The sequence below is a fragment of the Cebus imitator genome, unplaced genomic scaffold, assembly GCF_001604975.1.
Source record: "Cebus imitator isolate Cc_AM_T3 unplaced genomic scaffold, Cebus_imitator-1.0 Scaffold81, whole genome shotgun sequence".
In the NCBI taxonomy this organism is placed as follows: domain Eukaryota; kingdom Metazoa; phylum Chordata; class Mammalia; order Primates; family Cebidae; genus Cebus; species Cebus imitator.
The window spans coordinates 2,944,601-2,971,958 of record NW_016107396.1 but is presented as its reverse complement, the minus strand read 5'-3'; the positions used below and the strand labels follow the sequence as shown (position 1 = coordinate 2,971,958).

Here is a 27,358-nt window from a genome sequence, read left to right as displayed (position 1 = left end):
CCAGAAGGAGGGGAGCATGGAACAGAAATGGGACTTAAGGTTTTATCTGTTTAGACACCTGCCTCAGAGTAGTGAATACAAATCTTTACTTCTTCAATCATGGGAAAGACTTGTAGAAACTTTACAATGAGTCCATACCTTCTAGAAGACAAATGAACTAAACAAAAGTTTGTATAGACGAGTATATGCATATTTGCATAAACAAATACATGGACAGATTAACCGTAATGTCTAAAGCATGCAGCCTAAATCAAAGGTGATTTCACATATTTATTTGGTCTAATAAATAAGTTCACAATCAGGAAAGACTTAACAGGAAAACTGATCTTGAACTAGTCTCTGAGGAATAGATGAAGGTTTCCTTGGCAAATATGGAACAACAGAGGGGTAGAAATGGAGAGGTCATTTTAAACTTGGGGCACAACATGATTAAAATCAAGAAGGTAGGTGAGCGTAAATTGGCTAAACAGAGAAGAAAGTGGCAGAGGGAGTTTTGTTTTGAAAACTCTCAAGTGGAGCTTAGTTATATTTCATTCCATTGTTTGAGTCTATATCTTAAAAGCCAACGTCTTCATTTTGTTTAGGTTCTACTGTTCTTCAATATAAAACCTTTCCACATTTTAAGATGAAGACTGTCACTCTAAAATCATACTATTTGGCCAAGCTCAGTGGCTTACACCTGTACTCCCAGCACTTCGGGAGGCCGAGGCGGGCAGATCACAAGGTCAGGAATTCAAGACCAGCCTGGACCACGTGGTAAAACCCCATCTGTACTAAGAATACTAAGAATTAGTCGGAGTGGTGGCATGCATCTGTAACCCCAGCTACTCGGGAGGCTAAGGCAGGAGAAGCACTTGAACCCAGGAAGCGGAGGTTGCAGTGAGCCAAGATTATACCATTGCACTCCAGCCTGGGTGACAGAGCAAGACTCCGTCTCGAGAAAAAATAGAAGGAAGAAAACATACTTTTCCTAAGGATAGTCTGGCAGGCCACATTTGCATACTCTTACTTTACCCATTAGGTATAAGCACAGATTTTTAAAAATATACAAGAAAGCTGGGCACAGTGGCTCATGCTTGTAACCCTAGTAGTTTGGGAGGCCAAAGCAGGTGGATCACTTGAAGAGAGGGGTTTGAGACGAGCCTGGCCAACATGGTAAAACCCCATTTCTAACAAAAATACAAAATTAGCAGGCACAGTGGTGGGCACCTATAATCCCAGCTACATGGGAGGCTGAGACAGGATAATTGCTTGTACCCAGGAGGCGGAGGTTGCAGTGAGTGAGATCATACCATTGCACTCCAGCCTGGGTGACAAGACTGAAACTCAATTTCAAAAATAAAATACACACACACAGACACACACACACACGCCTACAAATAATTCAGATGTCCACAACGGATTCAATAAATTATAATACATCCATACAATGGAGTAGAATGTATCTAATAAAAAAGAAGTGAGAAATATTCCTCTATACTACTTTGGTATGATTTCCAGAATATACCACTAAGTCAACAAAACAAAAATCAAGGTGGAAGAAACTGAATAGCAAGCTACCGTTTACGTATGAACAAAAGGATAAATCATGATATTAAAAGGAAAGAAAGTTTGCCTCTAAGAGAGGGGATTGAATACGTTGGTAGCAGAAGGAGAAAAGCTAGACTTTTAATACATGTTGTTTTTCAGCTTCATTGTTGGACTGTACATTTTACATACTTGTAAATCAAAATTTAATTTCAAAAAAAGCAATCTCTAAAAATTGAAAATAAAGCAAATTAACCAAAGTTGGTATGCAGTTGATGGCTTAACCATACAAGGAATAACAATCCTATGCAACCTAAAGCACAGTAATTTTACTGTAGAAAGTCCCTTTTACAATGTACCCCCAACACACACACACATGAAAAAAAAAAAAAAAAAAGAAAGAAAGAAAGAAAAAAGAAAAACAAGTTTAAACCATTTCTAGTGGTCATATTGCTGATGGTAGTATTAGCATATTCTGAGAATGCTGTGCATTACGTAGGAGAAAGCAAACAGGTAATTACGTGATATTCTAAATATGTCATCTGCCATTTCCTGAGATCTGCAATTCTCAGCATGGAAGACAGAAGATAGTGATGTACCTCTGTCCTCTGAAAAGGCTCAAAAGTAATGGCCAACTCAAAGAAATGAACACTCCTAGTGCCCTGAGCATAGTCACAAAGTCTATTTCTATTAAACGGAATCAGGGTTTCCTTCAGAAACAAATCAATCTAGGTCTGGAAGAGAAAATACACCAGACAAGCCTGTAAAATCTAGTCTAGGGTCATGTCAAATACGTGTAAATCCACCAGTTAAGACTATTTTTTATAAATACATATAAGTCCATGAGTTAAGACTACTTTTTACCAAGCAAATTAAAACAATAATTGGTCACAGGTAAAAAATGCTAGTAAGCCAACAATTTCTGAAAACCAATAAAAGGTAAAACGACCACTTTGAGAAAGTTGTTCTCAAACAAATAAAAAGAAGAGCATATTAGATCATAATTTTGTAACCGTTAATAAACTAATGTATTCAGGTATTAATTCAGGTATTAATATAGTAGCAGTAGCTACTATATTGACAAAAAAAGACAAACAGATATATGAGCTTCTCAACAGAAAACACACAATCACACCTCAGACGTAGTCTTGACCCACCCCCCACCAAAAAAAGAAAGTGAAACTGAATCTGATCATCAATTTAAAGTCAACTAATTTATAAGAAACAAAAGAACATGTTAAACTACACCAGGGGAATGGTCAGAGGGGGAAACTCTCCACAACTTAATAACCAGCTTTCTTCAATAAATTAATGGGGAGGAAGGAAGGAAAAATAGAGAGAGGAAGGGCTAGAGCGAAAGGAGGAAAGTATCGGGAAAGAGAGAGAGGGAGAGAGAAAAAAATGGAGGAGATTTTAAAATTCTTAAAAGATTTATCTATTAATTGCAATACAAGAGCCTTATTTGGATCCTGGCTCAAACTGTACAAAAAGATCATAAAATTATGTGATCCAATTTGAAATCTGAACACCGATTAGATGTTTGAAATTAAAAATTGTTAGCATTTTTGGTAAAATAATAGTTATATGGTTATGAGTTTTAAAATCCCCTCTTTCCCTTTTAGGAATAGAGATGATAAAATAGAATTCAGAGATGTATTTCAAAATAACACAGAATAGGGAAGTGGGTGGGGGTATGGATAGGTCAGGATTGGCTGTGGGTTAATGAATGTTGGGGCTGAGTGCTGAGTATTTGGGGGTTCAGAATGCCATTCTTTTTAACTTTTTGCCTGTGTGAAATTCTACATAAATAAATGCACTTTTTAGAAAATACAAGACATTCAGTAGCAATGAGAACATTCACTGCACAGAGCTTGGTTTCTAAATACAATTCGCTGCTAAAAAGTACCAGAGCTTCCTGAAGACATGGATGCTTTCAAGTCTGCGGGAAGAAAATTACAACGAGAGCCTGGAACATCTTGTGCTAGAAAGTGAAGGAGCAATTATGGAAGACTGTCAGCCAATAAGTGTAGAAGGAATAATAGAATTTTAAAATAACCATTTCTCAAGCACCAGTTATTGTTTCAGGCAAAGTTAAAAATGGATGGTGAAACCACTGGGCAATAGGCTTTACTGACATACAGGAAATGTGCCCAGTCTCAAGGATGGCAAATTATTATTAACTACACATAGGAAAGGTATATTTTTACAAGGGGGAGATCTAGTGAACATCTCTCCTTAGACAAGTTGGTGATCAAACTTCTATCACCAATAAAGAGACCATCGGATACCATGCACCTCTTCTGATGATGCAATTAAAGGTATAAACGTTGTCCAAGCAGTAAATGTGGCTAAAAATGTTTAAGTTGAATCCAGTCCTGAAGGAACAACGGACTTGGACTCTTCATTAATATTGAAAAAAAGCAGGAGATTGACATAGATTCAAGAAAACCAAATAAACATGAAAACAAATACAGTATATGACCCATGTTTGAAACTCAAACGGCAGTGGAAAAGGGAGAAGCTATAAAGAATAATATTGTGACAACTGGGGAAATTTTGATACAACTATATATTAAATATAATTATCACTTCAGTTTAACTTTCTTAAGTATTATAATTGTGTTGTTTTCTATGTCCTTGTTAAACTAAAAACAAAAGTTAGAGCATACATGTAGATAGATATAGAAAAGAAAAAGAGGTTATAAAATGTTAATAACTGTTGAATTGATCTATGAAAACCATATGGTGTTTGCCATACTATTCTTTCAACTTTTCTGTGGGTTCTACATTTTTAAAATAAAAAGTTGATGAAAAATATATTCTGGGCCAGGTGTGGTGGATCGTCCCTGTAATCCCAAGACTTTGGGAGGCTGAGGTGAGAGGATTGCTGGAGCCCAGGAATTTGAGTTATGCCTGGGCAACATAGTGAGACCTCGTCTCTCTCTCTCTGTCTCCCTCTGTATGTGTGCGTGTGTGTGTGTATATATATATATATGTATATGTGTATGTGTGTGTGTGTGTAGATGTATATGTATATGTGTACATATCTGAATATTTATAAACAGTGTACGACGTACAGGTGATGTGGCATCATTGCCTTTGCTCTTCTGGATTTTCTCCTTGGAGCTCTCTTTCTGATTGAGTGCTTGCTCCGCAAATGATACCTCCAGGTTGATGTCTGTTTCAGAGGCAGGTGTCTCCTCAGGTAGGATCGGCTTCTTTTCACCAACAACAAGGTTAGATGCCTGGTCTGGGGGACAGGGAGAAAAGTAGGGAGAAAAGAACCCAATTAATATGCTTTACTTCTTTCTTTCTTTTTTTTAAAAAATTCGAATGCATTCACTACATAAAAACATTTGGGAGGAGTACTATGTTCTCTAGGCAATACTTAGCTGTTCCTTTAATAATAAGGAGTGTACTCAAGAATCCTATGGATCGTACATGGGAAGTGGGCAGGGAGATGACGGTGGCTAGCAATCTATAGTTCAACTGTGCAATCCTAAAACTGGGTTCCAATTCCAAAACATTGCTGAAAGATAATAAACTGCTAATGAAAAACCTCAAAAGATTTTGAAGTCCTAATTGTTGTTTTGTTCTACACAGAGAAACTAAAAGCAAAAGAAGGGGGAGGTGATGAGCAGTAATCTCTTGTAAAGCTAGTAATTTAGCATTTAATTAATTTACTCAGAGTGGATCAGATTCTTGGAATAAACTTCTTCTACACCCTACATTTCCTTTCTGGAATATTACCTATCTATCATAGTAAAAATTCCAAAACAAGAGTTAGTGCCAAAAAATTATCACTCTGCGAGTCGGGTCTGGACGTACCTGGCACGGGAATGGTTGGGTTTGCACTTGATTATGTCAAAGCGTATAAGAGTTCCTACAACTATAAATACTAGTCAAATCATTTTCACATATTTACATCAAGATTTCAAGGATATAGTCAGTTTAACTTTGTTTTGGCATTTATGGTTTTTTGTTAATCTTCCAGAGAGGAATTAACATTTAAAAACCTCTTTGCTGAAAACACCTGATTTAAGCTTTGGAGAAAATACTTCTAAATTTGACTATTTTGTAAACTTTTGGTCTTAATGCAACTGACATTAGAAAAAACCTAGAGCCAATAACCAAGATAACTGGTATTTTCTCACTGTAGACCTTTGAATAGTAGTAAAAGGCTATGAATTACAAAATGCAGTGTATACACATGCTTACATACTAACAGGCTGACATGCGAACACAACAAAGTGACGGAAGCTAAAGTTAATTTAAAAATTTAATAGATAAATGTCATAATTACATATATTATTGAAAGTCTGCAGCTCAGAAAAATAATGTTTATATTCGTTTAAATTCAAAATGAATTTAAACCATTTTAATTTTGTAACCGTTAATAAACTAATGGATCCAGGTATTAATCAGCAGCAGCTGCTACACTGACCAAAAAAAAGAAAGACAAACAGATATACGAGCTTCTCAAGAGAAAACACACAATCACATATCATCAGTCTTGACCACCAAAAAAAAAAGTGAAACTGAATCTGATCATCAATTTAAAGTCAACTAATTTATGAGACACAAAAGAACATGTTAAACTACACCAGGGGAATGGTCAGAGGGGGAAACTCTCTACAACTTAATAACCAAGTTTCTTCAATAAATTAATGGGGAGGGCGGAAGGAAAAATAGTGAGAGAGGAAGGGATAGAGGGAAAGGGTGAAAGAAGTGGGAAAGAGAGAGAGGGAGAGACAAAGGGATCATCCCTGTAATCCCAAGACTTTGGGAGGCTGAGGTGAGAGGATCGCCTAATTTAATCAAAACAAGTTTAGAAGTAAATATGAATCGAGTCTTACTCAGTCCCATTCACTAAGCAGGGTAAACTTTGTGGGCATGAGACCCAGGCAGCCACAAAGGGCTCCAAGCACAGGAGGGTCCCACACTTAGTTTAATGCTCTGCTGTTACATCATGAAATGTAAATAAGAGGCCCTATATTTTCAGTTTGTCCCTGACCTTGCAAATTACATAGCTGGTCCTGGTGGCATCTCACAGTTAAGAAAGTAAGAATTGACCTGTGCTAATTCCAAAACTAAGAATACATTTAAAGACCATTGATATTACTGGTATTCATCTGCTGCCATGTACATTTATGTTTCTCAACAGTCTATTTTTTAAATTAGAATGCTTACACCTTTTGATGATTAATTTTTTAAAGTATCGACATGAATGTGAAAGCACAATATTAATTTTATTTTCCCTCTGGTTTATACTCTTTTATGTTTTACTGTGACTATGTACATTGGTTTCCTAGGAAACCATTCTAAGAGGAAAAAAATGATTAGCCATTTTCCTAAATTAGAAGCTACCTTTCCAGCAGCTGAGTAGTTGTGGGCAAGACTTCAGAAACTACTCTTTCTTCTCAGCACCTCCACATCAGGGCTGTAATAAATACCCCCACACTCACACCCACACCAACAGACTCTGCGGAATGTAAAGCCGAGTAATTATAATTAAGGTAGTATACATTTAACACATAAATTTCCTTCAAAAGCATGGCAAAAAAAAAAAAATACTGCACATAAAAGTTCTGGCTAAAATAGAAAATCAAGTTGAGGCAGAGCACAGAAAAAAAAGCAGTTTGGGAGCTAAAGGGGGGTGCTGCTACAAGAAATGGATGATTACTTGGCTAATAAATGATGATTTAATTATCCACTCTTAACAAGAACAGAATGTTTAAATCAACCTTTTGGTTCTTAAGGTCCTAAAATAAATAACATTTCTGTTATCTAGTCTCTTTTTAAGTGCACAATAGCACTGAGTTACAAACATTTTGCAAAACTCCTCAAGTTTTTCAGTTGTCCAAAATATCCTGAAATGCCTTTAAAAATTTTTTAACCACCTGACTTTAAGATTCAATTGCTTCTATTTTAAAAAAAAGATTTTTTCATTCCTCTGTGGAAACCCCAAAGAAAATAAGAAACCACATATCAATACAAAAGTTTTAAAAATTATTGGGGCATTATTAATATTTCTAAATATATTTCATAGAATTTATGATTTAATGAAAAATGAACACATTGCAGTGGATTAATGAATTTGAAATGTGACAACCCTTGCAACTATACAACTTAGCAACTTTTTCATTTAAAATAAGTATCATTGGCGGAATACCTTTAAAAACCCAAGTGTGGGGAAAGCATTCACAAGAGACTATGTCATCCATGCCTTCAAATTTTAATCAGAAACAGCCCCACTTTTGAACCTGAAACAATGTTTCCATGCATTTCATCCTCAACTTTCCAATGTTTGGCTTATGCTGGTTAATTCACTGGCTAGTGAAACAGCAAGGTGCTGCCCAGAACAGGTGCAATAGGAACTACTCAGTGACTTGGATGGCATTACACATTCTCTTGTTATTCTGATCGGAGGCTCTATTCCCACTCCGTAGCATTCCAGCAAAAGCAGATGTAAATCAAGCAGCAAGTTTGTCACATTTCACTTGCCTGCTGCAAGCTAGGCAGGAAAGTGCTCACACTATGAACTTGTCTTCCAGAACTTTTGTTGCTATAGCCTACATCATGACCCCTGGCAAGGGAGGAAAACACCAAGAAAAGGACAATGTTTTCCTCAGTATCTGTTCACCAACTGCCAGTCACTCTTCCCCAGAGCCCAAAGCATGTTGACATTAGCACAAAAAACCCGTCTGTCTCTCCTGACGACCCAGGTCTCTAGCAGGCAGGGTAGCTATGCCAGCTTGCTTGCCACTGCAACATCTGCGGGCACATAGATTTGAGAAAACACCTAGTGATTTCATTTAGATGTAACATACATAACTGGAGAAACATCCACAAAACAGTAAAAAGCAAGTGCTTTTATAAATATATATGTGTATATACACGTGCGTGCGTATTATCTTTAAGGCAGGGGTGCGAGAGAGAAGTTCTGAGAAAAGTGTGGAAGGAAAATGTCCTATGTGATCTTGAATAATGTAGGATTTTTATAGGAACATTGGGAACACTCCTCAGTCCTCCACAGTTTACCTAATACCCCTTCCCCTACTACTTCCAAACCAAATGCAACACTATTAATGACAGGGACACCAGTTGCTAAATTTTAGGAACATAAACATAGATCACCTTTGTTTTTGTTTGTTAAACAACAATTAAGGACTACATTTTTAAGTTTAAATCTATTAACTTCATTTAGAATATTTTTCCTTTTGGTAAACAAATGAAATAGCCATAAATTCTTTCTTAGTATTAACAAGGTCTTAATAGTTACTTTGGGCAGGGCATGGTGGCTCACACCTGTAATCACACTTTAGGAGGCTGAGGCAGGCGGATCGTTTGAGGTCAGGAGTTCGAGATCAGCCTGGCCAACATGGCAAAACCCTGTCTCTACTAGAGATTAAAAAAAAAAAAAATAGCTGGGCATGGTGGCACATGCCTGTAATCCCAGCTACTGGGGAGGCTGAGGGAGAAGAATCACTTGAACCAGGGAAGCAGAGGTTGCAGTGAGCCAAGACCACACCACTGCACTCCAGCCTGGGCAACAAAGCAAGACTCTACCTCAAAAAAAAAAAAAAGTTACTTTCTTCCATACCTCGAATTTCTAATTCATTTCTGGAATACCAAACATTAGCAGAGAAAGAAAAGAAAAAGGAAAATTGTAATCAATTGCCCATAACAATCTTAACTATTTTTAAAAGTTTTTCTACAGTATCTAAAAAGTTACCCCATTTACGAATTAGGAGCTTGTGACTTAAGAATAATGCTGCAAGTTTGCTGCCTCAGTAACTAGTTGTGTAACATTGGAAAGTGGCTTCACATCTCTAAGCCTCAGTTCACTCACCTGTAAAACGGGTTAATAAGAACAATAACCATTACATCGTTTTTTAGTGTATTAAATGAAGTAAACATCTCCCGATAGCATCTGGCACATGATAAGCATTCAGGAAGATACATACATGCATTTTGAATCAGAAGATAGGGATACACATTTTAAAAAATTGAAGGTCAACTATAAGCTCAGCCTCATGTAATGATCCACTTGGGACCCTACATTAGCATTTTAATATAATTTGCTTACTAGAATTGAAGGTGAGTGTAAGACTGTAACTGTTTGTTATACTAATTAAAGAGAGGGGGGAAAAAAAAAAGAAAAAAACAGGTTCAACATACCATCTCTTCCTTGGTATTTGTTTTCATTTGTTCTAAGTGACTGCAATTCAGTGCCACCTGGAGCCTAAACATAGAAAACAGGCCATTTAGTCATCACCAACTCAAAACCAGAGAAAACAGTATTGTAAATAATTCTGTTACTAATCTTTAGAGTACAAGAAATGTACTCAGAATTATAATAATCACGGTGGAAAAAAGATACTAAGGTAATAATCAACAAGCAGTCATCCAAAAAATATTTGATTACGTACAACTTGTAAGAGACCATAGCAGACCCAGTGGGAAACATGAAAAAAGATCTGAGTGTGTTCCTGTCATCAAGAATGCCACTATTTAGTGGAGGAGAAAAGACAAACATGTTAAAAAATTAGTAGTATCTATTAGTTGATGAATGGATAAGCAAAATTTGGTCTATCTGTACAATGGAATGTTATTTGGCTATAAAAAGAAATGAAGTATTGATATATGCTGCAACATAAATAAACCCTGAAAACATTGCACTAAGTGAAAGAAACCAGTCACGAAGAGCCGCATATTATATGATTTCACTGATAGCAAATGACCATAATATGCAAACTATAGAGACACAAAGCGGACATGCGGTCACCTAAGAGTAGGGAGAGAAATACGGAGAATAACTGCTAATGGATACAGGCTTTCTTTTGGAGATAATAAAAATATGCTAAAAGTGATGGTGGTGATAGTTGCACAACGGTGAATATGCTAAAAAAAAAAAAAAAAGACTATCCCACTAAAAAAGTGAAAGAAAAAATAAATGTAGAAAATGAAAACGGGTCAAAGAGAATGCAAAAAAAAAAAAAAAAAAAAAAAACCATTGAATTGTGTACTTTAAGTGGGTGAATTGTATAGTATGTGAATTATATCTCAATCACGCTGCTACAAAACTATAAAAGTACATGTCTCTAATAAAATAGAAAGTCTTCATGTAAAAAACAAAGCAAGAAATAAATGTGAGATAAATAACTAAATTACCAAACCAGCAATAAGAGCTAAAACATCTGAAGGAACTCCTGTTTTCAAGGGGTCAGGGCAGTGACCCCCAAGGAATGGAGCCTTCCAAAGGCTTATGGACATAGTAAACCACAGCTGACTCCACTCAGCAGTTAAAGTGGCCGGTCAGTACTTCCTCCTTTCTTGGTAAGGCTTCAGAAGAAATTCAGAGATCAAGAAGGAGAGTGTGGATCAACCACAGAAAGAGGTCTATTCGAATTATTTTAAAAATAATATTGATAATTCTACTGGATTTTATCTCAAGAGACAGAAAATGGCCATTATAGTCTCACCACACATTTCACCTCAAGCTGCTGTCCAAGAAGGACTTCATCCTCCTGTGTTGAGAAATATTGTTTACCCTGACCCCATGACTCCCTGGTGGAGAACACTTTAGTTTTTCTGTAATCAGTGGTGAGCAGGTAATAGCTGCCTACTGGGTATATTTCTGAGTTATGGGAAAGCACAGAACACCTATTTGTTAATAATAGTCACCTGCTCAGAGAGAATAAATATGTGGATCGGAATCTGCTCGGGGACTCCAGCCTGGAATGCTGTCAGCCCCTGAGACTCTCAGCTCAGTAGGCTTTTGGCCCCCTGGATAGACCTACTTTGCTGTTCTGTGTGGGTGTCTGCCTCTCACTGCCTTCAGGCCACCTGGGTGGGGGTCTCCCCAGCTGATCTGGTACTTAGTACTGAAGTCTAAAAAGAGCCTAGAAAAGCTCTCGGCTAGGGACATCTAGGCCATTAATGCACCACTTAGAGACAGGGAAGGCCCAGGACTGTTACAGTGACTACCAAGTCACAGAAGTGGTATGTGAGTGTCCAGCATCACTTTAATCCCCTGAAGGACACAGCAGGCCCATCCTCCGTCCCTCCTCCCACAAGCCTGCAGAGGCTGGCCTTCCATGGCACAATGAACACAGTGAGTGATTCCAATCTCACAAAAGAACACATATTTTGGAGCATGTGGTTGGAATTATTTTCCTTAGCAATTGAAGATGGCAGTACAGATGGTGTTCATTTCTGTATTATATTTCCTAGTGTCAGCAAGGCCTTCATGAGGAAGCATTTAACATGGAAGAGCTGAATATATACTCACTCAAAAACAGAAGAACTGCAAGTGAAGATGGCTGGCCCAAGTTTGCTCAAGGGATGGGGGAGATAAAGCACTTTTCTAATGGGTGGCAGTGTTTCAATTAAAGGCACACACTGGAAGCAAGTTAACATTATTTTAATTTCCTTTTGCTAGTTCTCTCTTAATGACTCCATCAGATGATACAATCCACCAATTACCTTGGACTCAAACCATGTGGTTCAGACACTGCCAGAAACTTGCTGGAAAATGTTGTTTCTAGCACAGAGTAGCAACATCCTCTTGGAGACTGGCAGAAATCCTGCAATTTATATTTTGCTTAGCCTCAGCTCTCTGTTTCCTCCCCCTTTTCACTTCCTCTTAACTCCCTTAGTGAGGGTTCTCTAATTGGGAGGAAAATGTCATAATACTAAATTTCCTTACCAATCATTTTTCTTCAGCTGGAAACCTAGTTCTGTCCTTTAACATGAGTATGGATATCCCAAATAACCACGGGATGGTAAGCAAGTGCTTAACTTAAGCAAGTGCCCGGAGCAATTTAAGGACCCCAAAATTCCTGTAAAATGGACTGGAATTGATCATGCAAATAGAGTAGGAATCTGCAGCTAGAAGGGATTTCTTGCAAGAATAAAATGTCTACAAAAGACAAAAAAAGTATCTATATGACAGGAAGATACCTTAAATACAAACCCTTCTATTCCTCTTTCTAAATAAATAATCATAAAATTTTTCTTATTTTTTATTTATATTTTTTTTTTTTTACAAACCCTTCTATTCCTCTTTCTAAATAAATAATCATAAAATTTTTCTTATTTTTTATTTATATTGTAAATAGAATCTCAGATTTAGGATGCTTAATGTCAGAATCATGTACAAAATGCAAATGTACCAGGATAGAGAGTGGTTAAAAGCATGTACTTCAAAGTCAAACAAATTTGGGTTTACTATCTACAGGACACTGAGCAAGTTACTTAAAATCTGGCCTGGCGCAGTGGCTCACACCTGTAATCCAGCCCTTTGGGAGGCTGAGGCAGGCAGATCACCTGAGATCAGGAGTTCAAGACCAGCCTGGTCAACATGGTAAGGCCCCATCTCTACTAAAAATACAAAAAATTAGCCGAGCATGGTGGCATGAGCCTGTAGTCCCAGCTACTCGGAAGGCTGAGTGAGGCAGGAGAATTGCTTGAACCTGGGAGGCTGGGGTTGCAATGAGTTGAGATTGTGTCACTGCACTCCAGCCTGGGTGACAGAGAAAGACTGCATCTCCAAAAATAAAAAATAAAATCTATGAGCCTCAGTCATAAAATGGAAATGCTAATACCTCACTCACAGGACAGCTGTAAGGATTAAGAGATAAAGTGCATAAAGTGGTGAGCACAGTAAGTGTTTAGCAATGGTGGCAGCAACTGGTGTTATTACAATCATTGTTCAAGAGTCCCATTCCATGTTCATTCCCAGTCCAACCACCTCACTGGGTCTTCTAGGCCAGAGCTACTCAGGCCAGAATGTAAATCAACTTTGACCTCAAGACCATCATCTAGATCAGCTGATTTTCTTCTTTCTGACAACAAGACTTTTTCCATGAAACAAAGAAGGATCATCTATATTCTGTGCAAGCTCCTTATGCCCTTACAGATGAGTAATAGGTAATCCACCATCGGGCATATTCAGTAGCACTGATGTAAACCACACAGTTCTTGTACTGTCTGCTGTTGTTGTCGTTTGAGATGGGGTCTCGCTTTGTCACCTAGCCTGGAGTGCAGTGGCACAAACACAGCTCACTGCAGCCTCAACCTTCTGGGCTCAAGCAATCCTCTGGCCTCAGCGCCCCCAAACAACTGGGTCTACAGGAACACACCACCACACCCAGCTAATTCTTGAGCTTTTTATAGAGACTGGGTTTCGCTATGTTGCCTGGGCTGATCTCAAACTTTCCAGCCTCAGCCTCCCGAATTGCTGGGGTAACAGCTGTGAGCCACCCCACCTAACCTGTCAAACTTTCATCATGCCTTCCCTGATACCTCTCTTCATTCATCAGTCCCACAGTCTCTACCAGATCCCACAGGTTTCATTAATAAGTTAATCATCTAGACAAATATTTACTCCATCTTTTGTGTGCTGTCACTTGTGCTAAGGCTAGACACCTTAAAGCTTAACCTAAAGCTGCCTCCTTCATTCATCCTAAAGGATTTCTTTGTCTTTGGTGAACTCTAACCTAATTGGATGTGTAAACAAACTGTAACCTACTCTTGTGTCAATCACCAAATTTTGGGCAATCAAAGGTGGCCAACTGTTCAAATCATATTCAAATAAGGCAAACACAAAGCTGTAACCAATCCAGCTGTTTCTGTACCACACTTCCATTTTCTGTAGATCACTTTCCTTTTCCTGTCCATAAATCTTCCTCGACCACACGGTAGCACTGGAGTCTCTGAATCTGCTGTGACAGGGGGCTGGGGGGCTGCCCGATTTGCAAATTATTCTTTGCTCGGTTAAACTCTATTAAATTAAATTTGTCTAAGATCTTTCTTCAACACCACAAAGAAGAAGTTACTTCATATCTCAAAGTTCCTACTGTGTAATTCAGCTGCAATTAGCTCCCTCACACTCTACACCATCCATCCCCAAATGAGTCTAGGGAAAAGTCAAATATTCCTGCAAGCATTAATAGATAGGGAAGAATATCCTGCTCCTACTTTTCTCTAAATAACAATTGGTAATCATGTTGTCTGAGAAGCTGTCTTTGTCACCCCTAGTGGAGTCAGAGTGACTTCTAATGCTCCAAGGACACCCTCTTCCCCTAATGCATGGATTATCAAGCTGAATTTTAATTAGCTTGGTTTTCTGCCCCATGAGTATAATTTCCAGAAAGGCAGGAAGCAAGTCTCTCTTGTTCCCTGCAAGCATAGAGCTTTGGTGCCTGGCATAGAATAGGTAATCACACGTTTTTAATAATTTGAATTAAACCAGACTGATCCAATTGATTGTAAGCAATTATTCCTTTGCCTTAACATCAAAAAAGAAAACCTACTGTTTCTTTTGATTCTCTCTGTTGAGCAAATATGTCTCTGACGTCAGGAATCTGGTGTTGTTTGTTTCTTTTCCTCAAGGTCTGGGAGACCATCTCTACTCGTTTCTGAACTGCCGCTGCCTGGGTCCGGGTCAGTGTTGATAAAAACACCATGCTTTCCTGTGGGTCTCCAGCAGACTCTCCGAAGAGATTGGACAAACCGGCCTCTTTAAGCCACTCTTCTTCCAATTCTCCCTCTAAGACAGTAGAGAAAAGTGGTATTTAAATCACAATATATAAGAACCTTTACATTTTTTAAGCTGTTAAAAATTCTTACTAAAACTCTTCTATTGTGACCGAACCATAGTGCTAAGAATCATTATCTAAAACTTGGACAATTGCCACACACTCCAGCCACAATGATATCAAATTTTAGATCAATTTCATGTATACTCAATTAAAATTTTTAAATGACTTCACATGTAATTAACCTCTATAACTTCCCTGCAGATTAACCCAGAGGATGATGCTGTTCCCCTTCCAGAGATGAGCAAGGAATGAAAAGATAACTTACTTCCATCAAGTTAAAGAAAGAAGTCAATGCTGGGGCTGTACATTAAGCCCAGTTTTTTGGCTTAAATTCACTACTACCTCAGAGTCCAACACTAATTTATGGAAAGACTTGTTTTCCCTATTCACTGTAGCTGACAGGGAGTGCAGCAAAGTAGTTAACAGCATCAGAACATTGGGAACTAATCATTTTCAAATTAATTTTTCTAATCTTCCAAGTCAGCACATCGGATTATGTTATTTTACAATTTTTTTAAAGCACAATATATTCAGCATAAAAAGCTTATATAGGAAGCTAATTAAATAACAATCAATTCAAAACACTGAAAGCAGGAAGTAAACGTTCACATGCCTGTAAATATTGTGTAAGATCTAACGAACGTTATTTAAAAGCAGAGATAATTAGAATGGATTATTTCCAGTCATCATGTTTATAGTGGAAAATAAAAGAGCAATGAATTGGGCACAAAAGACCTGAGTCTGTACCCCATTTCTGCACCTTGATAGCCAAGTCTCTTTGGACAAGTCACTTGGCCTCAAGTTCACTCTGTTTTCTAATCTGTATATTAAAGCACACCTCTTCCAGCTATGCCATAACTACAGGTGAGAATGTTACATGGGAGGAGCTTTGAGAAGCCCTAAGATAGAGTATATCACATGGTATAGACCCTAGTCCTTCCTATCTGTCTTTCTATACTATATAAACTTCTTGAGGGCAGAAATCAAGTATTAATAACTTTGGATTCAAGAGACATAAGCCAGTGCAAGGCATTCTGCACATCAGACAACTAAAACAGTTTACTAGCATAAAAAGTAAGTCACCAAGGCTGGGCATGGTAGCTCAGGCCTGTAATCCCAGCACTTTGGGAGGCCAAGGTAGGTGGATCATTTGAGGTCAGGAGTTCAAGACCAGCTTGACCAACATAGTGAAACCCCATTTCTACTAAAAATACAAAAATTAGCTGGGTGTGGTGCCGCAGGCCTATAATCACAGCTACTAGGGAGGCTGAAGCAAGGGAATCACTTTAGCCCAGGAGGTGGAGGTTGCAGTGAACTGAGATTGTACCACTGCATTCCAGCCTGGGTAATAGAGCAAGACTCTATCTCAAAAAAANAAAAAAAAAAAAAAAAAAAAAAAAAAAAAAAGTAAGTCAGCCATTATTATTTATGCTGTTAAGGTAGAACTCAGTACTGGTGTATAAAACCAAACTGCAGAAAAAAAGCTGATATTGTTACCCAACAAGGAAAATGAACAAGATTACTATGTAGAGTCACTTTTTCCATTAAAACGTAGAGGTAAAACTTAAACAACTTAAAGTCTAAGAAAAGGTGTGGGCATGTAAAAAACATTCCCAGTCTTCTTGATGATCACATAGTGCATAAAAATCAATGAAACTAATTTAACGTCGGAGAATTATCAAACAGATAATGACATACTTCTATGTATCAGGCTTAAAAGCTGCTTTCTCAAACACATTTTCTCCTTATTCAGCAGACTAGTGTGATACTTCCATCTTGAAACACGAAGAAAGAAAGGGTGAGAAAAAAGAAAAAAGAAACCACTCACAAGGATTAGTTTATGTAAATTTTCTTTCTAGAAAGTCCTGGCTAAGAACAAGATACGTAACCTCAAATGTATGAACTATTAATTGCTACAAATAAGCTTAACTTCACCAGTAACATATTTGGGAAACAATGAGAGAAAAATAAACGAGAAACTAAAGAATGAGTTAACTGTAGTGTTCTTTTAGATCTAAGAAATCAAATTAAGGAAAATCTCCAAGTTCTTTTTAAATTAGTGTTGGTAGATTTTTCAAGCAATGTTGTAGCCAAGGAGAAAAATCTTATTTATATAGATTTTGCTACTTAATTGGATCCTAAGTCATTTAGTTAAGAACTCATTGTGTTGAGAATGAAGTCTCTATTAGTGGATCACAAGGCACTGACTGGGGCCCTCACGTTTTGGCATTTACATAACAACTTATACAAACGTACTTACAAATTTATAGATGGCACGGGGCATGGAAAGAAAGCTAATACCACAGACGAGAAATGGTCATGAAAAACTTGGTAACTGCTTGAATTTCAGAAATTAAGAGAAACAGTACAAAAAAATGTTTAAGTTTTACATGTTTCTCCCAGAATATCAAGTATCATAGCAGAGAATGGGAAATATGGCGGGAAAGTGACTCTACAGAAATTATGCACCAAATATGAGAAAGAAGTAAATATGGAAGCTTAAAATGCTAATGCCACCATCTACTGTTCAAGTCTATATTTTTAGGCTAGTTGGCTAAACCCGGGCCATTGCATCCAATCTGGTGAACTATACTTTGAATGACAAAATAGCCGGGCCCACAACAGGTCTTTGAAAACCACCCACAAGGATTGATTGATGTGAATTTTCTTTCCATAAAGGTCCTGGCTAGGAACAAAATAAGTGTCCTCAAATATAGGAAAGGCTATCATGTAAAAATAGAAGAGCCTTGTTCTGTTCTCCCAAAGGCATAACTACAGCAAGAGAGTCAAAGTTAGAGGACTGTAGATTGTAAATCAGTAAAACAAAGACCAAAAAAACTCAAGCTGACTGACCACTGGAAAAACAGTATCACTGCCAAGTAGTGCTCTTTCTATCGCCACCTGCACTCACTGGAGACCAAATGACAATGTGGCTACCACATTACAGAAGAAATTTAAAGGGAGGTTAGATGGTTTCAAAGATGAAGTCTAACTCTAAAAAGCTATGATACAGTGAGCTTAGCCATCAACATTAAAGCCACGTCTATGACTAAGCTTACTCATGCCCGTTGTATCTGGCAGCTGCATCCATAAATCTGCCTCAAACAAGTAATTTTCAAGTTGAAAGGCAGAATCTGTTTTCGGTGGTCCTATCTTTAATTGTTCTTATTCTCTTCCTTCCTATGCATTCATTTCCTATGAATCCATATACAAACGACAAAAGCTTTATTTGTTAGTTATTACCATCAGGCTCTTTGACGACAACCACCTCTTGAGCTTCTTGTCTGTTTTCACTAGATCTCTTGATGTTTTCTAGTTCTATCCAATAGTCTTCCATAGACAGTTCATCCAAAGAATCCTGGGAACTTGATCGATCAAATGGAGGCTTCTCTATAACTTTGGTGGTGGTACTTTCCTGGTTCATAGTGTATTGACCATATCTGCCACTGCAAATTCAAAAGAACACATGGTTCATTTTAGTACAAAAGGAAGTAATATAATTTCTAAAGTAACACAGCAATAACCTGGAGAATTTGTTAACTCCTTAAGTTTTCCTTAATAAAACCAAAGGGATATATATTTTGAAACTCTTTATTCTGGAGTGCTGCTGATTATAATATGCTTGTAAAATAAACAGTTTCGTACTCCACAGAAAAGTGTGGTGAAGTACAAAGAGCAACATGGTACATTTTTTTTCCATTTACATTAAATGAAGACTTACTTTTCAAATATATATTTTTAGAGACAAGGCTTTACTCTGCTGCCAAGGTTGGATTGCACCAGTGTGACCATAGCTCATTCTAATCCCAAACTGCTGGGGTCAAGTGATCCTCCCACCTCAGTCTCCTGAGTAGCTACTACTACAGGTGCATACTATCTTGCCCAGTTAACTTTTTTTTTCCCAGAAATATAGTCTTGCTGTGTTGCCCAGGCTGGTCTGAAACTCCTGGCCTCAAGTGATCCTCCCACCTCAACCTCCCAAAGCACTGAGATTAAAGGCATGAGCCAACACACCCAGCCCTAAGACTCACTTAAAGCTGAAACTTTGTTTTTACAAAACAACATGTTAAATCTTGATTACAGACTATTAAATTGGGAATGAACTTTATATAATTTTTGTGTTTATCATTTATATTCATACATGATAAACACAAACTTAGTCAACTATTATACAGCAAATATATTCAACCAATGAAGCAGTATTTGAATTTCCATTATATTTTTGAAATCAAAATAGAAATAGGATGATTTGAGTTTGCTGTTATACCGTACTGTAGAAAGCAATTTCTAATCTTTTTTTATAAATGGACCCATGATTTATCTGTATTAAAAATTCCATAATGTGGTAAAAACTCATTTTTAGCAATTCTGAATAGCTTAAAATTACCTCAAACATTTCTACTATTTATGAAGAATTGAATAAATGAGAGTATTTGTGTAACTTCATGTAAACTGTATTTTTTGTTATAATTCACCTCACCTACTTCCAAAATTGAATTAAAGGAACTCATAATAAAAACCTTTTAAAAAACCAATATTAAATTTTTGTTTTATTATTATTTATAGAGAAAACCACGATTGATTAATTAAAAGAAGAATTTTTTCAGCTTTGATGCCTTTCCTTCGTATACAATTGATACTGTTTGGCTATGTCCCCACCAAATCTCATCCTGAACTGTAGTACACATAAGCCCATGTGTCCTGGGAGGGACCCATTGGAAGGTAATTGAATCATGGCACATTTACCTTCCTGCTATTCTCATATTGTGAGTTGTCACGGGATCTGCTGGTTTCATAAAGGGCTTTTCCCCTTTACGCTCATTATTTCTCCGTGTTGCCAACATGTGAAGAAGGACGTATTTGCTTCCCTTTCCGTCACGATTATAAGTTTCCTGAGGCTTCCCCAGCCATGCTGAACTGTGAGTCAATTAAACCTCTTTGCTTTATAAATTACCCAGTCTTGGGTATGTCTTTATTAGGAGCGTGAGAATAGACTAATATAAAACTAATTTTTTTTTTTAAAGAATACAATTTCAGCCGGGCGCGGTGGCTCAAGCCTGTAATCCCAGCACTTTGGGAGGCCGAGGCCGGTGGATCACGAGGTCAAGAGATCGAGACCATCCTGGTCAACATGGTGAAACCCCGTCTCTACTAAAACTACAAAAAATTAGCTGGGCATGGTGGCACGTGCCTGTAGTCCCATCTACTCAGGAGGCTGAGGCAGGAGAATTGCTTGAACCCAGGAGGCGGAGGTTGCGGTGAGCCGAGATCGCGCCATTGCACTCCAGCCTGGGTAACAAGAGCGAAACTCCGTCTCCAAAAAAAAAAAAAAGAATACAATTTGAGTGAGAACAATAGTTGAACAACTGTTTTGCTATTCTAATTTTCAGATTGCTTCTCCCAAGAAGGACTTCCAATTTTTTCCAATTCTTTGTTTGCCAGATTGGTTGTACTTACCGTACATACTGAAAATAATTTTAAAATTATAACAAAATTCTTTAATAGCATGTGACCATTCACATTTAAACTAGCCTTTCCCAAAATTGTTTAAAATAGTAGGATTTTAGGTGCAATGGCTCACGGCTCTAATCCCAGCACTTTAGGAGGCCAAGGCTGGTGGATCATGAAGTCAGGAGTTCAAGACCAGCCTGACCAGCATAGTGAAACCCCGTCTTTACTAAAAATACAAAAAATTAGCCAGGCGTGGTGGCGGGCGCCTGTAATCCCAGCTACTTTGGATGCTAAGGCAGGAGAATCACTCAAACCCAGGAGGTGGAGGTTGCAGTGAGCCGAGATCATGCCACTGCACTCCAGCCTGGGCAACAGAGCAAGACTCTGTCTCAAAAATAATAATAGTAGGATTTTAACAGTACATAAGGGAGAGGGTCATAAACTCTAGGCAAATCTATCTAGCAGCTTAATTCCAACTGGTTTGTTAGGAAAAGTCAAGGAACTTAATTGCCTGCCTATTGCTGCAAATAAATGCTGTGTAACTGAGCACTTAGCTTTAATATGCTAATAAGCCAGTTTTATTCCTTTAAGGATGATTCTTCCTGCCTTGATTACAAACTTTATTAATGCTGGTTGCATGCATGAATAAACAATCACTATAATCTCTCCCCAGTAGCAAACTTGGGGTGGTGATGGGTGGGAATTAGGACAGGGGCCAACAAGCATAAAGTCTAGACATGTTTGTGAATCTCTTTCCTTAGATCTCCATTGTTCATTGTTTGCCTCCTTCATCCCTTAATTCAAGGGGTACTTCCTCCCTCCGTGGCCTGAGTCATCCTGTTTACATCTCTGTATTCCACCTGGGTCCCCATATCCGGCTCCAATGGTCACTAAATAGCCAGTGTTTTTCTTGTAGAGTTTTCATTCCTGATTATTTAATTAACATGTAAATGAGAAAGTCATCCCTCTCTTAAAAAATATTTATTTTTAAATTTCTGGTTCAGCAACTCAACTTATCTATATGGTTCATATTCTTTAATTCTGCCTTACCACAATAGCTAAAGTTAATTTACAGATGCCTGCCTGATTCATTTTTTCATATTGCATATAAAATATTACAGACACCTTATGGCTTTGTTTTCTCTCTCACAGTGTAAAATGGACCACCTTACCTCTGTCTCCTTTAACTCTTACCCCCGTGAGACCACAATAAGTACTGTAAACTGTGTGACGTATAATGACTAATGCCAAGTAATTTGGTTTATCTGCTCACGGGAAAAAGGTACAGTTGAACTAGAAGTACATTAAGCCTTTCAGTCCTGAAGGAATGTGTTTATTCTGGCAAGAATTTTCCAGTAAATTTCCATTAAGATAGCATGTGCAGAAAAATGCAAGGTCATTGAGTAACACCATTGTTACATAAATACACCATCTATATCAAGCCTTGCTTTCTAAACATGCATAAAGCAAAAATCGAATAGCTTAGTGCTGATGAATTGACTCAATATTTTGACTTTAATAAGATTCGGAAGCTGAATAGGTTTGTGACAACCTAAAAATACTGAGTCATGGAAAGGAGGAATTTTCTTTTTCTTCTGTATTTTTTTCTTTTTTTTTTTTTTGATCACTGGTAAATACTGCAAGAACACATTATCATTTTTAAATATGAGGGGATGAGGAGTGGCCAAGAGGCAGTCATTCAGTAATAGACTACCCTCCTTGGTCAACCTGCCATGTATTTTTTAATTTGTCTAAAAATGTAAGTGAACATTCTTTTAGGATACATCAATGAACATGTTGTTTGACTTTTTTTCTTCATAGAATATTTTCTACTTTTGTACTTCAGACAGCCAATGGCTAAAAGTCTGGACCACCTTAAAACTGTTCTGCTAAGAGGCCAGTTCACTGGTTTCCTTTTTTCTGTTTTTAGTAGTATGTTATATGATACCATGTTCATTCTGCAAATTGGGTTCAAAAACATAAAGCAACATCTGCTAGATGTAATGAAGTAGAGAGCTAGAGAGCAGAAATATTTTATATTTCCAAAAGACCCAGGCTGACACATGGTGTTGACATCAAAGGAACATGCGGCTTATACCACAGGCAACTACCAGTGACCCCTACCTGACTTTCTGGCAAGCAATTATTCCAAGTTCCTTCCTCCTCACTCTCCCTCCAGAATGCTGTGTGCTAATCATGCCATGGATATGCTTCAGAAGCTCCCACATTTCTCACCTTTTACCACTATAATGACAGAACTAGACACTATGCTCTAAAGGAAGTTGCTGGCGTTGCTCTATTAAGAATCACTTCCTAGCTTGCTGTACAAGTCATGCTGTGTCCAATACACTAGAGTATCATCATTTTTCCTTTTTTTTCCACAGACACTCACATCACAAGCAAATATTCACTTTACAGACCCTGACGGGCCTTCCCAGAATCTTCTTTTCCATCCTGCCAGCATCTCATCCATGCTCTGCTTATAAAAATTAGGGCTTTGTTTTGTTGTATTTTCTCCAGTTACATGTTATCCCATTTTCTGGTGATGCATTTTCCACCTGGTCAGTGAATTTCAAAGGCATTGATATCGCTCAGGGTATGAGTAATAATGCCTCTTATTTATTTTCTCGTAGCAAATATTAAACTGGTCTGACATTTTTTCTTCACAAAGAGGTGGGGGTTATCATTGATTATACTGAGGTAAGCTGGAAGCTTGATGATTCATTCTGCTATCCATGCAGTCAGCTCAGTCAGCAAAATGAAATGGAAACAGATGGAACTGGGAGTCTAAGTGCCAAATGATTCCAGCTCTACTTAACTGCAATCTTTGGTAAATCACTTGCTTTCTTTACTCCTCACTTTTCCTATCTAAAAAATGGGAAGAATAACAATAGCCGTGCTTGTTTTGTTTGTTGTGAAAATTCTTACTGAAGTGCCTCATAGGTAATCATGAAAAAGGTCCTAGGTACACTTGCACTGTACTAACTGCATATAAACGCCCCTCCACTGTTTAATAAGGTCCAGAGGAATCATATATCCTCTAGGGTATTCTCAAGGTTTTTGAACTCAGGACTCCTTTACGCACTTAAAATTATTCTAAGATCCTCAAAGAGTTTTTGCTTATGTAGGCAATATCTATTGGTATTTATAGTGTTAAATGCCGAAACAAAAAAAATTTAAATACTATTCATTTAAGAACAAACATCTTCACATATATAACATTTAAAAAGCCATTGTTTCAAATAAAATAGTGAGATGAGTAGCACTGTTTTATATTTTTGAAACTGCCTTTAATGTCAAGCTTAATAGAAGACATATGGATTCTTACATCTGCTTCTGCATTCAATCTTTCACAATATTACAGTTCATGTCATCTCTGGGAAACTCCACTGTATTCTCATGAGAGAATGAGAGTGAAAGAGGCAAACAACATCTTAGTGTCATTATGAAAACAGTTTTAATCTCCTAGACCCGGGAAAGGGTCTGGAGAGCCTCAGGTGTTCCCAGACCACACTTTGAAAACCACTGCTTTAAGAATTCTCAAAAATAACACCTAATGGATCTGAAAATGCACATTTCAGCTCTGTGGGCAACACTCCAAAAAGCCCTCTGAAAGAAATAGACATGCTTTCCTAGTGACTCAACCTATTTCTTTATTTTTGTTTAGTTCTGTATCCTTTCACAAAAACTGGGACTTTTTCCAATCTATCCATATTTAATTTATACTATAATGGCAAAGAATAAAAACGTCATTAAAAAAACCCTCCCTTTCCAATACTGTTAATCATGTACTGGTGTCCATTATGAGTAAAGGGCAGAAGTTCTCTCTGGGCTTCCCCTTGTGGCTAGAATATTTGAAAATGTGTATTTCCCTTAATACGCCTTTGTCATCCCTATCCTCTACCTAAAAACCCCTCGGCCAGGCACGGTGGCTCACGCCTGTAATCCCAGAACTTTGGGAGGCCGAGGCGGGCGGATCACCTGAGGTCAGGAGTTCGAGACCAGCCTGGCCAATGTGGCAAAATCCCATCTCTACCAAAAATAAAAAATTATCCAGGTGTGGTGGCGTGCGCCTGTAGACTTCTGCCTCGGGAGGGTGAGGAAGGAGAATCGCTTGAACCCTGAAGGCGAAGGTTACAGTGAGCTGAGATCACACCACTGCATTCCAGCCTGGGTGACAGAGTGAGCCTCCATCTCAAAAGCAACAACAACAACAAACCCTCAAGGCAGATTTATTTATTTCTTCTGAGCTCATATATTTAACTATCTGGTCCAATTTCCGTGTTCCGTACCCTGTTAAAAGTCCTACTGTGAAACTTTATATCCTGTCTGTCTGCTGATTCTGACCCTTCTAGAAGCATTTTTGTGGCCCAAAGTCAGCTTTCTTGAAGTCCTCTGATCCTAGCCCCTGTCTTCTTTTGTTTTCTTACAAGATCCTTTTTTTCTAAAAAGGATACACTTTATTTCACTTTTATTTTCATGCAGCGCAAGTAGTGACTGCGTTGGGATACACAGTAAAAGACAGAAGAATAAAGTTTATTTTTGTTTTGGCTTTGTTCTGTTTTAATGTCTAAAAAAAAAAAAAAGGCTGATGGTTCTTACCCAGATCGTGACTTATCATCAACCATAATGACTAAGAATATTTAGAAAAAGCCATATGTACTGAAGTTTAAACATTAGAATGCTATTACACCTCAAAGATTTAAACCTATCCCATCAATTTTTAGATGAGGTAATGAGGCCTCAAGGTTAAATCTCCCTCAATTTTACCCAGCAAAGGGGTGATAGAATGGATTAATGTCCTCATTCCTTCTTCAGTGGTCACTTTAATATGTCAAACAGACTAAAAGGGTAGGATTTACTTCTCTTTCCTCAGACACATCAATCTTTCTGAGTTTGTATTGCATACAGACAAGGCAAAAGTAATTTGGTTGACATAGCCTATAATTTGCATCTCCAAATGACCGTTACACTTATCAAGAAAAAAATACATTTTAAAATCAAACCATATCTCTTTAAAAGGCATGGGAAACCTTTTCTAATGCACTTTCTGGTTTTGGGGTTTTTTCCATTTTTTTATCTTTGAGATGGGGTCTTACTGTGTCACGTAGGCCAAAGTACAGTGCTCAAGCTTCTGGGCTCAAGTGATCCTCCTAACTGAGCCCCTCTGAATAGGTGGGACTACATGCACAGACCACTTCACCTGGCTAATTTTTTGTAGAGACAGAGTCTCGTTACATTGCCCAGGCACAGAATCTCGTTACATTGCCGAGGCTGGTCTGGAACTCCTGGCCTCAGGCAATCCCCCTGCCTCAGCCTCCCAAAGTTCTGGGATTACAGGTATAAGCCACTGTGTCTGTCAATGCACTTTCTAAAATATGGTTTGTGGCCAGGCGCAGTGGCTCACACCTGTAATCCCACCACTTTGGGAGGCTGAGGTGGGAAGAGTGGTTGAGCCCAGAAGTTCAAGACCAGCCTGGGCAACAAAATAAGACCCCCATCTCTATTTTTTTTAAAAAAAGGTTTGTGTTATACTGGGCATAACTTCAAATATAATCCGTTTTTTAAAAAACTTCATTTTGTAAATTTTAAAATTTTTAAATTTAATACTGTTTCTTTATCTACAGAATCTCTATGCTGAGAAAAAATCGTGTTTCTCATGCGTAGACTTCTCTTTCATTTCAGTAGTGATCTTAAAGAAGTACCGTAATCGCTACCATGGTGAGATGGTAAAGCTATTAACATTGTGTATTAACTGCCCTGTCCATCAGAATACGCTGAATTTGAATGACTATGAAGAGCTGCAGCCTATGAATGACCCACCTCGTTTTTTTTCCCCTTCGAAGAGAATGCCTACTGTTGTTTAGCTGAAAGCAGTAATTATTAGAAGTGGCTATGACATCTAGGAAGAAAGAACACTGATAATGCCTAAAGGCAGTAAGAAGTTGATTAGAAAGCAATACCACATCACCCACCCCCCCACACACACACCCATACAACCATCTGAACCCAAAGAAAGGAGGCTAATCTCTAATTTTTTTTTTTTCTTTGAGACAGAGTCTCACTCTGTTGCCCAGGCTAGAATGCAGTGGTGTGATCTTGGCTCACTGCAACCTCTGCCTCCTGGGTTCGAGCAATTCTCCTGCCTCAGCCTCCCGAGTAGCCGGGATTAAAGGTACACACCAACAAGCCCGGTTAATTTGTGCATTGTTATAGAGATGGGATTTCACCCTGTTGGCCAGGGTGGTCTTGATCTCTTGACCTTGTGATCTGCCCACCTCGGCCTCCCAAAGTGCTGGGATTACAGGCATGAGCCACGTCGCCTGGCCGAGTCTAATCTCTTCTTTCTGACTCAATTGCTATAGTCTTCAGGATGTACTGAATTTCACATAAACTTACTTGTATTCCTCTTTGCATACATTACCCTTTTCATTTTAGGAAAAAAAGTAAAATTTACTTATTTCTTTCAGCTTTGTCTTTAAAAATAAAAGTCAAGGCCAGGCATGGTGGCTCACACTTATAATCTCAGCACTTTGGGAACCAGAGTCAGGCAGATCACGAGGTCAGAAGATCAAGAACATCCTGGCCAACATGGTGAAACACTACCTCTACTAAAAATACAAAAATTAGCTGGGCATGGTAGTGCATGTCTGTGGTCCCAGACACTTGAGTGGCTGAGGCAGGAGAATTGCTTGAACGCAGGAGGCAGAGGTTGCAATGAGCCGAGATCGCACCACTGCACTCCAGCCTTGAGACATAGTGAGTCTCAAAAA

At 38.1% G+C, this 27,358-nt stretch overlaps 1 protein-coding gene across 5 annotated transcripts in view; it reads right to left on the bottom strand.

The window, feature by feature from the left end:
• Window positions 1-27,358, bottom strand: part of ARHGAP18 (Rho GTPase activating protein 18) — a 197,661-nt gene that overhangs the window by 47,358 nt on the left and 122,945 nt on the right. For 4 of the 5 annotated variants that reach the window (XR_001826694.2, XM_037740231.1, XM_017533283.2 and 1 more), the window contains exons 2-5: window positions 18,378-18,580; window positions 14,847-15,082; window positions 9,709-9,772; window positions 4,605-4,777 (exon numbers count right to left, since the gene is read on the bottom strand). Coding sequence is in view for 4 of the 5 variants with exons in the window: in XM_037740231.1 (XP_037596159.1) it covers window positions 4,605-4,777; window positions 9,709-9,772; window positions 14,847-15,082; window positions 18,378-18,580 (676 nt within the window). In the remaining variant the exon portion in view is untranslated. Of the gene's footprint in view, window positions 1-4,604; window positions 4,778-9,708; window positions 9,773-14,846; window positions 15,083-18,377; window positions 18,581-26,057; window positions 26,066-27,358 lie in introns of those variants that run through there. The other variant, XM_037740232.1, reaches the window with a different exon arrangement.